General features: G+C 61.7%; 1 protein-coding gene across 1 annotated transcript in view; it reads left to right on the forward strand.

Moving 5' to 3' along the window:
• The window catches only part of PWWP3A (PWWP domain containing 3A, DNA repair factor), a 14,294-nt gene extending 3,687 nt beyond the window's left edge, over positions 1-10,607 (forward strand). Inside the window, exons 5-13 of the mRNA XM_055081691.1 lie at positions 1,144-1,875; positions 2,840-2,947; positions 4,643-4,713; positions 6,037-6,113; positions 6,576-6,636; positions 8,048-8,123; positions 8,435-8,485; positions 8,900-9,336; positions 10,515-10,607. Of these exons, the coding sequence (XP_054937666.1) occupies positions 1,144-1,875; positions 2,840-2,947; positions 4,643-4,713; positions 6,037-6,113; positions 6,576-6,636; positions 8,048-8,123; positions 8,435-8,485; positions 8,900-9,336; positions 10,515-10,607 (1,706 nt within the window). The remainder of the gene's footprint in view (positions 1-1,143; positions 1,876-2,839; positions 2,948-4,642; positions 4,714-6,036; positions 6,114-6,575; positions 6,637-8,047; positions 8,124-8,434; positions 8,486-8,899; positions 9,337-10,514) is intronic.
• Positions 10,608-10,627: the final 20 nt, after the last annotated feature.

Below are 10,627 nucleotides of genomic sequence, written 5' to 3' on the forward strand. Positions count from 1 at the left end.
GGGGGGGGGGGGGGGGGGGGGGGGGGGGGGGGGGGGGGGGGGGGGGGGGGGGGGGGGGGGTTGCGGCACGAGGCGGGCTGGAAGTGGAGCCCAGACTCCGGCCTCCTTGCGTCTTGTCGTAGGTCAGACAGACTTCGCCGGAGCCCGGCCCAGCTCTGCCCACGGTGCACCCAGCCCGCGGGAGACCGACCGGGCGCCGGCCTAGGCGCACCCTTCCACAGGCCCAGACGCGGAAGCGTTCTGCCTGCTGAGACTGGGAGTGCTTACTTCACGTGCTGAGAGCTTTCTGTCTCGCGTAAAGGTTGCCCAGGGTATCTTCCAGAGGTGACTGTGACGTAGGGTCCATTTTTCTGCGTCTCTGGGGAAACCGCTCTCGTTCAGAGCACGATGCTCGCCTCGGGCGGCGGCGACCAGCACCTCTCGGATGTCGTGACTGTTCGTGCAGCCCGTGTTGGGGGGCCGCTTGCTTGTGGGCGCCTTTACCATTAGACGGGCAAACACTGTGTTGATGGAGGCATCATTTATGCCTGCTGAGCTGTGGCGTCGCCTCCGTCCCCTCGTTCAGATAAAGAGCAGGGCGCCTGCGCGCGTCGGAGTGAACGAGGAAAGTGTTGCAGCGGGGAGGTCAGGCTGAAGTTTTCAGGCCCCTGGTGCCGCTTGCTGGCTTGGAAACGCCCTTGCAGAGAAGTGTGGGCGATTTACTGGCCCACGAGGAGCCTCTTAGTCGTCTGTTCGTCACCCCCACCCAAGAGTACACTTCTCGCAGAGTTCTTTATTTAGTTGGTATGGGTTTTTGTTGACCCTGATTGAATTTGAAACTGTGAGGCTGAGAGAGGATCGGAGAAACATCTGATACGTTTTGCCGGGCGGCATTGTTTTGTAACCTGGAGGAATGTATCTCTGTAAGCCAATCAGGGTAGGGTCAGTCGGTTTGCTTTTGGGAAAGGGAAGCCTTGCAGCCCTGAACTGTTGTTTTGTCGTCCGGGTCCCTCCTCTGGGGAGATGTAGGTGAGACGCTTCAGCCTCCCTTCAGGTGCCGGGACCAGCGGTCCCAGCGAGACGCCCCAGCCGGTGGAGGGCCGCTCGGGTGCCGGTGCCGGCTGTCTGCCCATCACCAGCCTTTGTTCCTTTTCTGTCCTTCAGCCTCGCAGAACGAGGTTGCTGCCGCGCCCCTGGAGGAGCTGGCCTACAGGCGGTCGCTCCGCGTGGCTCTGGATGTTTTGAATGAGAGAACCCGTCCGCGTCGAGAAAGCTCTTCCAGGGAAGAGAGGACCACTCGGTCTCTGAGAGCGAAGCCCATGGAACCGGCCTCCTCGCTCTGCAACCCCAGCCGTTCTCCTTTGCTCCACGAAGACGCGTCGGGCAGTCCTGGGCACACGAGGAGGGAACGTGCGCCCCAGAGGCTGTCCGGCCTGCCCGCTTGCAAGGAGGACGCCGGGTGCAGAGTGGACCACAAGAAGGGGCTCGGGAGAAGCGGAGGCCTGCGCGCCCCAGCTGTCTCCTTGGCCGGCAGTCGTGCTCAGGACGGACGGGGATCCGGAAAACACCGGGCAAACCGGACGGTGAACCGGACGACAACCCCGAGGAAATGGGAGAGGAACCCGGCACGGGGGCCCAGCTGGGGTCAGGAAGCGCCTCCGTCCTCAGAGGGAGCTGGGGAGGAAGAGAGTGAGACCGGGGCCGGCCCGGCAGCCCTGCGCTCGCCTCCCGGAGGCGGGGCCGAGGGTCCTCCTGGCAGCCCCGGTGCCCGTGGCCACCCTGCCCAGCACCTGTGCCCGGACAGCGGCCAGAGGCCGGGGCCCCGCATGGCTCCACGCAGCCCCACTCAGCTCGGCCCCGCAGAGGAGACCAGAGACTCTCGGATCCTGGAGGGAGGTAAAAGCCCGGGAGAGGATGGATGAGTCGTGTGCCGGGGAGGGGGGCGGCGTCTGCTTCTCCCACGGCCCATCCGGAGCCAGGCACCCGTGTATTTTTAACCAGATTCTGAATGAGATTGTTACCAAGATAGATCCCGAGCAGAGATCTCCTAAGTCCTTTTTGTCTGTTTCTTCCACTGGGCTATAATTACCTCAACTGTTCCCAAATACTTGTGTGTTTTTATTTTTGTTTTGAAGCGGAGGGAGGGAGTGGAGGGGCGCCGGGCGGAAGCATGTGGCTGTGATAATGCTGCATCTGCTCTCCGAGGATTAATTCCTTTCTTCTTCCCCGTCGCAGAAGCCATGATGCACTCCCATTAAATTGGCAGGAATCTCAAAAGTGATTAACTCACTTAAGAGGCTGCTGACTTTTTAAGGATTCCCGTGTCATTTATTTTTGTGTGGCTGCAGCCAGGTGCTGTGATTGCCTCCGTTTGGACATTGTAGCATCCCACTTAGTTTTGAAATGCTAATTTGGAAATCTTCATTTCTGCACTGCTGGTACCTTGCGCTGTGCCTGCCCCGCAGTCACTCCTGGGTTTCTGCCTTTCTTCGGCCCCTGAAAGGGGCCCTCTCCCCGCCGCCGGAGACGCGGGGACGGTTTCCCAAGGGGCCTGGCCCCAGGGCCGCCCCCTCCCCGCGTGTCTGAGGGCACCTGTGTGAAGGGACAAGCCACACGCAAGGACCCCTTGCCCAGTTCCTCCACCTTCCCTGCTTGCGCTTGTGGTCTCTCCTGCCCTCCTTTCTCTCTTACTCTGTTGACTGTGCTTTAACTGACGTGCCCTGCCTGAGCGAGGCCGCGGGGAAGTCTGCGTCGCGGCAGCTTTGCTCTCTGCGCCGATACCCAAGTATCAGGAGATGTTGTTCCCGGGATGAGTCCCCAGGACTGTGACGGGGAAAGTCTGATCTACCCTTGTTGGCAGCCCGTCCACCTTCTGAAGAGTCGGTGGAGTTGAACGCCGTGAACTCTCTCCTGGCGGAAGATGAGGAGGAGGAGGACGAGGAGCCCCCGAGAATCCTCCTGTACCACGGTAAGTGAGCAGCGCCTTCCTGGGGGGAGGCCTGCGGCGCCTGACGTCCGGGGAAGGTGTCTCGCTGTGCTGCCTGGGTTTCGTCCTGAGCCGACGGCTTACAGAGAGGGAGTCCGCGGTCCGCTGTCCAGGACAACCACGTGAGGGGGGTGCTCTCTGGGGCGCGACAGCCCAGACTCCCTGCTGTCCGCTCGGAGGGGACGGAGGAGGGCAGCCGAGTGAATAGATGGGCTCTGTCGCCACCGCTTGGGTGCGGCCTGGCGCTGCCTCGCAGCCTTCCCGGATGGCGTCCCGAGAAGCAGGGGCTCGGCGCCCCCATGTGTGCACAGTGCCCCCCCGCCCCCGGGCACAGGTCAGCTGCCCCTGTCTTCCCCGGAAGGGGGTCAGACACAGGCCCAAAGGTCAGAACCGGCCAGGAACGGAAAGCTAGTTTGCTTTCAACTAAATAATTGAGGACCGGTTTCAGTATTAGAGTCGCCCGTTAACCGTTAGTCTTAACGTGGTCTGGGGGTGGTTTTGGATCTTTTTATTGTGAAACATTTACGCGTTCACAGGCTGTAGCACGAGCAGCACGGCAGGCCTGGGGGCTTCTCCTGCACGGCCGGGGGGCTGGCCTGGAGCTCCCCCTGTCCCCCTTCGTCCCCACGCAGCAGGCTCCCTGCCCTTTCTGTGTAAGCAAGTCTCGGGCGTTTCCCGCGGGCTCTGCCGATTGTTCCTGGTGGCGGCTGGTTACTGCGGTGTCTGGATGCTTCCACCTGGGCTGCAGTGCCTGGGCTCCTGGGGAGTCACTGGGGTCAGCTCCCCGTGGGCTCGCTGGGCGCAAGGGGGCCATCGTGCCTTCTTGCAGAGGGCGTTTCTGTCCCCGTCGCCACATGGGGGTCAGTTACAGCCCCAGAAACCCGGGTGTTGGCTCTTTTCCCGGTTTTGTCTTCCATTTGGTTTTGGTTTGCTGGTGTTTTGGCCAGCTGGCCCGGGTTGGCTGTCTGCACCCGTGACCCGTTGTCCTGGGGGCCACGACGCTCCTCCCGCGGGTGACCGGTGCTCCGCGTGTGCCCCAGGCGGCTCCCTGTCCCCCAGGTCCCCTTTCTCTCACAGCCCTTCCTCCTGTCAGGCACTGCAGCGTGGCAGGTTTTTGAATATTTGAGTTATTTACACATCCTGGGACTTTTTTGGTTGAGGATGCAGTTAAATTTTGTTGAGAAGTTACTTGTAGTTATCTTATGATTATTTGAATAGTTTTCTTTTTTGAACCCTTCAAAGCCCCCAGTTTCCCAGACAGATGAGCTTTTTAGAAATTCAGTCCCCATATGGGGTCTTCATTGTGTGCTGTGGTTTCCTTTCTGTTTATGTGCTATGCTCTTTAAAAAGTGCTTTATTCTGGAGTAACCTGAGGCTTACAGAGCAGTTGCAGAGGTGGCACCGAGCCCCCGCCCGCCCCGGTCCCCACGAGCGCGGCACACGGTCACTGCTCGGAAACCAGCTGTCACCCTGGCCGCGCTTGTGGTCAGCATTTGGGTTCCAGGGGCAGGAGTTACAAACCTGCCCCTAAGACTCTCGGGTCTGTTGGGGTAACTGCGTCAACACTGGGCTTAAACAATGTCTCCGTGGTTGGCGTTTTTTCCAGCAGCTGCTTTTGGTGCCTCATATGGATCTAACTTGTTTCTTTTTGTTTTCCTTTCTTTCTTTCAATTCTAGAACCACGTTCGTTTGAAGTAGGAATGCTAGTCTGGCTTAAATACCAAAAATACCCCTTCTGGCCCGCAGTGGTAAGAATCCTCCTCCGCCCCCTGCTCGCTCATTTGGTCCCCCGAGCCTGAGGTCCAGTGTCCTCCATTCTTGACGCCAGGACCCGGGCAGGTGGTGGTTCACCGTTCTGTTTTACTGGGGAAACGCTGGGTCTGTGAGCATCGAAGTGAATGCGTTTACCTAAGGAAAGGGGGTCTCAGCCTTCTGGCACAAAGGATTGTGAGGCTTATTGGTCAGGTTTTTATCGAGCAGGCTTAGAAAGCCCGCCTCCAAAAAATGCCCATGGTTTGCTCATTTTAAATATTCTACATTTCAGCTTTTTAGCATGCAGATTAGGGTGGGCATCTGTTGCACAGCAGGTGTTTGAGGTCCTGGCTGCGCCCCCAGTGCAGCGGACGCCCTTAAGTGTGGCTGACGTCCTGGCTGTGCCTCCTCCGCCTGCTTGGACGGTGCCCACGGTCAGTTGGAGAATTTGTGAGGCAGGGGCACCACCTGGTTGCCCTCGCCCCTGCCATTTCCACCTTAATTTCCCCCCCTTTGTCTTCCGGCAGGGGCAGGGTTCTGACGGTTCTAGCTGTAGTCCTTTAACTTTTAGGAAGAGGCAGTGGCATGTAAATCCGGAAGATAGCTGCCACAGTGGAGCGGCTTTTGTTGTCGCGATGAGTCTGAGCTCATCCGGGTCAGCACGGCCTCCTGGCACGTGACTGACCGTCCCGGGAAGGACAGAATGAAATCTTTGCGGCATCTGTAGGTAGAGCGCAGACGTGCAGTTGAACTGGGGTTGCCGTGCAGCTCCGTGGCAGGGTTCCGGGGGCTGATTACGGGGGACCCTCGCTTCCCGAGGTGCCCATGTCCCCCTGCGGTTGGCAGCCTTCTCCCCACCTCTCCGCTTTCCCCAGTTCCTGGGGGCCCTGCTGGTTCATGGGTGCCAGCAGTGCAGATACCCGTGGCATGCGGGCTCCAGCCTCACCCACGGCGCTGGTGACGCCGAGAGGGGCCCCTCCGGGGTCCACAGCCTGCCGCCTCCCGCCTGACCTCTGCTGAGCCCGGCCAGGCCTCCCCGAGCTCGCTTTGCCCGTCCCACAGAGTGAGGAGGCTTGCGCCCTGAGCTGGGCGGAAGTGCTGAAGGCAGCGGCCGTGATTCCTCGTGTAGAGCCCTGGCTCTGCTCGGTCGGAACAGCGCTGAGGGCCACGCGGCGCTTTCTGAGCGTTTCCCGGTGTCGGCTGTCAGCCCAGGCTGCTGCGTTCCTCATCACATGCTTGACGAGGTGACATCAGGAAAGTGTCGAAAACCCACGACCTTCTGGGTCCTTGACACCTGGTTTTCTTGGATCTGCCAACAGGTCAAAAGCGTCAGGCGAAGAGATAAGAAAGCGAGTGTGCTTTTCATTGAAGGAAACATGAACCCCAAAGGGAGAGGGTAAACCCACTGTTCTCTGCTCTTGCCGAGTGCTTCTGGGTGGAGGCTGGCGAAGGGGGCCGGGGTGGGGTCCAGAGCCCCGGATGAGGGTCCCTGCAAAGGCTGTGTTCAGGGACGCGGCCAGATGGTCGGGTTTTCCAGACTGCTTGTCGGCTTCCAGAGTCAGCCCTGCCAGACACTCCTTGGGCCCTCATTTCCCACAAACAGCAGCAAAGTTGGCTCCGTGCAGGGACCGTGAGCAACCCCCCTGCCCAGTCACGCCCCTAGTCCTCGACTGGGGGCGGAAGCACTGTCTGCCCGGAGCCGGCCTGGAAGCGTGGGCACACCTGGGCCCGGCTCCGAGGGGCTCCCTCCACCCACGAGCCGGCGCTGGCAGAGGCCCCACGCTTTCCCAGAGGAAGGGCGCTTTTAGGTCGCGAGATGGGGCTGGTTCCCGTGAACCTCTGCTCTCTCTGCTTCCAGCATCACGGTGTCTCTCCGGCGATTGAAGCACTTTGATTGTAAAGAAAAGCAGGCGCTTCTGGTACGTGGATGGTTGTTTGCGCTGCTTTGAAGGGCTGGCTTGGTGGCTGGTAACGGTGTCCTCCACCACGAGGCCCTTCAGACAGCGGTAGTAGTGGGAGTGACGCCTGGCCCCGGCTGCTCCGCTGGGGGTCACTGTCCCTGGGGCGGCTGCTGGCCGTTCCCCACTGAGCAGGTTTGGCGTGGAGGACAGGGCGCCCTGCGCAGAGGGGAGGTAGGAGAGCCCAGGGCCAAGGCCCACAGCTTGCGGCTGCGTCTGAGCCGCCCCCGGGAAGGGCACCGTAGACCCCGAGGCCGTGAGCCTGAGCACCGCATACGTCAGGGAGCAGCATCGCCGTGGCCCTGTGACCGGCCCAGCCCACGAGTCCCCAGGAGCTGGTCCACACAGGGCGCTGTCTGTTAACTCTGGAACACCCACCACTTCGTTGTCCCAGCTTTCAAAAACACAGACTGCAACTGGGTCGGGCAATGGGGCCCATGAGCCCCGCTCCGATGCGGGTGTCTGCTTGGCCCCCGGTCAGCGGGCTCTGAGCTCTGCGTGGGGTGACGCCTTCCCGTATGCGAAGCAGCGTCTGAGCTGGTTCCCCGGGTGAGTGGGATGCGGTGGGGCTGTTCTCTGAGGGCAGCAGGCCACGGACCTCGAGTGCGGGCGCTGCTCGGAAGGTCAGCACCCACGCTGGACCCAGCCTTGGGCTCTTGGGACAGGAGGGCGGGGGCAGAGGGGAGGGGGGAATCGAGTTTGAGATTCGTGTGCCTCAAATACCTGAGGAATGGGTTTTATCGCAAAGATGCCTGGGTTCAAGAAGGTGGCGCGTAGGCCTTGCGAGACCCGGATTCCTGGGCACGTCCCCTGGAAACGGGCCGTGGGAGCTCGGGCATGTGCCGGCGCCACCCTGCCGTCCCAGGTGCTGGTCAGCGAGCCTGGCTGCGGCCCAAGCGCCCTCCTCCTCTGGAGCTGCCCGCCCCTCCCATCACACGCCTGTGGGCCTCGGGCTGGTCTCACTGGTCATCCCAGCTCAGGGGTTCTCACCGGCGGTGATGGCCTTGGGTTGCTGTGAGGGTCACAGGCCAGGGGTCCCTCCCCCGGGCAGCACTTCTTCCCACTGACCGTCTACAGTTGAGGGCCACGGGCCCAGAGGCGTCTCCCACGGAGTTCATCTCCTGCAGCCTCACGTCTTGTCCATCTGATGGCCCATTGGCTGTCCTCCTGCTCTCAAGGTCTGTGGTGTCTCTCTCAGCCCCGAGGGCTCGGCTCACAGGTGACCGTTTTCTGAGCAGCCCCGGCCCCAGACATGCCTCACAGGGAGCCCTGTGCGGGGGCTTCTGCAAGCCCCTTCCTGGACGAGGGGACTGAGGATGCGGGACCTTGGAGGTGCTCCCGGCTGACGCCCGCCGTCTGGGTCTTGTTTCAGGACGAGGCCAAGGAGGACTTCGACCAGGCCATCGGCTGGTGTGTCTCCCTCATCACCGACTACAGGGTCCGGCTCGGTACGTGGGTCTCCGGCGCCCCTGCATGAAGTGATGGGGGGCAGCGGTGCGGGGCCTGCCCTGAGGGCCCCCATAGCTGTCTGGCCCGGCCCCGAGCAGGCTTCTCCGCATCCCGACGGACAGGCAGGCGCCTGGTGGAGGCTCATCCTGGGTCTGAACAGAACGGTTTCCTTTGAATCTGGTCTGGCTTCCATCCGTCCCGGGTCTGGCCGTGGGCCGTTCTCGGGCTTGAGGTCAAGGTGCACACCGTCTGGACGACCTGGCGGAGGCCAGTCCTGTGTGTGACCTGACTTCCCTTCCGCCCCGTGCAGGCTGTGGCTCCTTCGCTGGCTCTTTCCTGGAATACTACGCGGCTGATATAAGTAAGTCTGCCAGCAACTCCTTTAAGGTGGGACCCGCTCTTTTGCCCATTAGGAGTGGCAGTCTTCTTTGAGCTCTGGAGGGTTGTGTGCGGCGGGCAGCGCGCCCCAAGCCTGAGGCCTACGGTCCAGCCACGCCTGGGTCCACGGGGTCCCCTCGCTTCCCTCTGCTGTGGGGCCGGGAGGGCGGCTGCACACCCACACCTGCCGCCAGTGCCCAGGTCACCCGCCTGGGGCCGGGGCCTCTGCGTAGCCCTTTCTCTGCCCTCCTGTTGCTGGCATCTGCAGGGTGCCTCTGAAGCAGGGTGGAGGGCAGAGCTGGGGCGAGGGGCGGGTGTCCTATTGGAGGGAGAGCCCTCGGGGACCGTCCCGGCACAGCCAAGAGCGCCCAGTCATGGGAGTGCGCTTCCTCCGCAGGCTCCCCCGTCCGCAAGTCCATCCAGCGGGATGTCCAGGGGACCAGGTTCCCCCCGCTGAGTGGGGTGGGCCCCGAGGAGGCCTCGGCAGGGAGCCCGCGGGACAGGAGGCCAGCCTGCAGGAAGGTCCTCCCTGACCGCTCGCGGGCCGCCCGGGACCGGGCCAACCAGAAGCTGGTGGAGTACATCGTGAAGGCCCGGGGTGCCGAGAGCCACCTGCGGGCCATCCTGAAGAACAGGAAGCCGTCCAGGTGGCTGAAGACGTTCCTGAGCTCGGGTCAGTACGTGACCTGTGTGGAGACGTACCTGGAGGACGAGGAGCAGCTGGACCTGGTGGTGAAGTACCTGCAGGGGGTGTACCAAGAGACGGGAAGCAGGCTGCTGGCACGTGGGCACGGGGACGGGATCCGCTTCGTCCTGGATGTGCTTCTGCCCGAGGTGAGCGCCGGCGGGCCCTGCAGCACCCCGGGGTGTCGGGGCCCGGGCGTCGTTCTCCAGAAGCCTTCCCGGGGCGGTGCCGCCTGAGCCGTCCGCGGGCAGGGCCCGGGGCCTGGGGGCCTGCGTCTCCCCGAGGCGCTGTGGGCTGGGTGCTGCGGCCTGGGCCCCTCGGGTGGTCCCTGGCCCAGGGGAAGGGGAGCTTCAGCTTTGCGAAGGTGCTTCAGCTGGGGCGCGGGCGGTCGAGGAGCTGGTGCGCGGCCCCTTGGCCGTTCTTCAGTTCAGGGAGGACGCTGCTGGCCGTGAATGGAACGTGTGGGAAAATGTCACCAGGCTCTAAAGTGTTGAGCTTTATCGTTGTGGAAATTTCAAATATGTTAAGAAAAATTAAGTAGTGCCATGAACGCTCACGTGTCCGTTACCCGCTGGAATGGTGTGGCCCTGCTCCGTTTGCATCTCCAGTCCCTCCTCCTGGATTGTTTTTTATCCGTGCATACTTCGTGTGTGTCTCTAAAAACGGTGATCCTGCCCCCTGGGGACACTGGGGGACGTCTGGGGTTGTCTGCGGTCGTCACGAGTGGGGGGCTCCTGCCATCCTGTGGGTGGGGACCAGGATGCCGCTCCACACCCCACAGTCCGGGACGGCCCCTGTGTCAGCCGTGCCGAGGGGAGAGAGACCCTGCTCTGAACCAGAAGAACTCTTTAAAAATAAATAGCTACGATACTATGATTTCACTCCAAAAAAGTAACAGCGATCTTTTGATGTCAGGCGTCTATTGTATATTCAGATTACTGCTTTGTGTTTTCTTGTTCTTTTCCTCTTTTTTCCTTTTTTTATGGCCACACCACACGGCTTGTGGGATCTTATTAGTTCCCCAACCAGGGATTGAGCCCAGGCCTGGCAGTGAAAGCACGGAGTCCTAACTACTGGAGCTCTAGGGAAGTCCCCAGGTTCTGCCTCTCTCTGCTTTTAGTGACATGAACTCTCACCTCATCCAAAAGAGAACTGTAGGTTTAATTTGGAGACGTCAGGAGCAGAGATTTCGCGGACTGCACGAGTGTGAGCTGGGAGGGCTCTGGCGGCCGGGGCGTGGCTGGACCGCACGCCCACGCGGCCTCCTCCGAGCTCGCTGCGAGCTGCCGGGCCTGGCCCGAGCCTGACGTGCGCTGCCCTCTTGCAGGCCATCATCTGCGCGATTTCCGCGGTGGACGCTGTGGACTACAAGACGGCTGAGGAGAAGTACATACGAGGACCTTCGCTCAGCTACCGGTAGGCAGGCCGCGCTGCGTCCTG

Source organism: Physeter macrocephalus, chromosome 2 (genome assembly GCF_002837175.3).
Source record: "Physeter macrocephalus isolate SW-GA chromosome 2, ASM283717v5, whole genome shotgun sequence".
NCBI lineage: Eukaryota > Metazoa > Chordata > Mammalia > Artiodactyla > Physeteridae > Physeter > Physeter macrocephalus.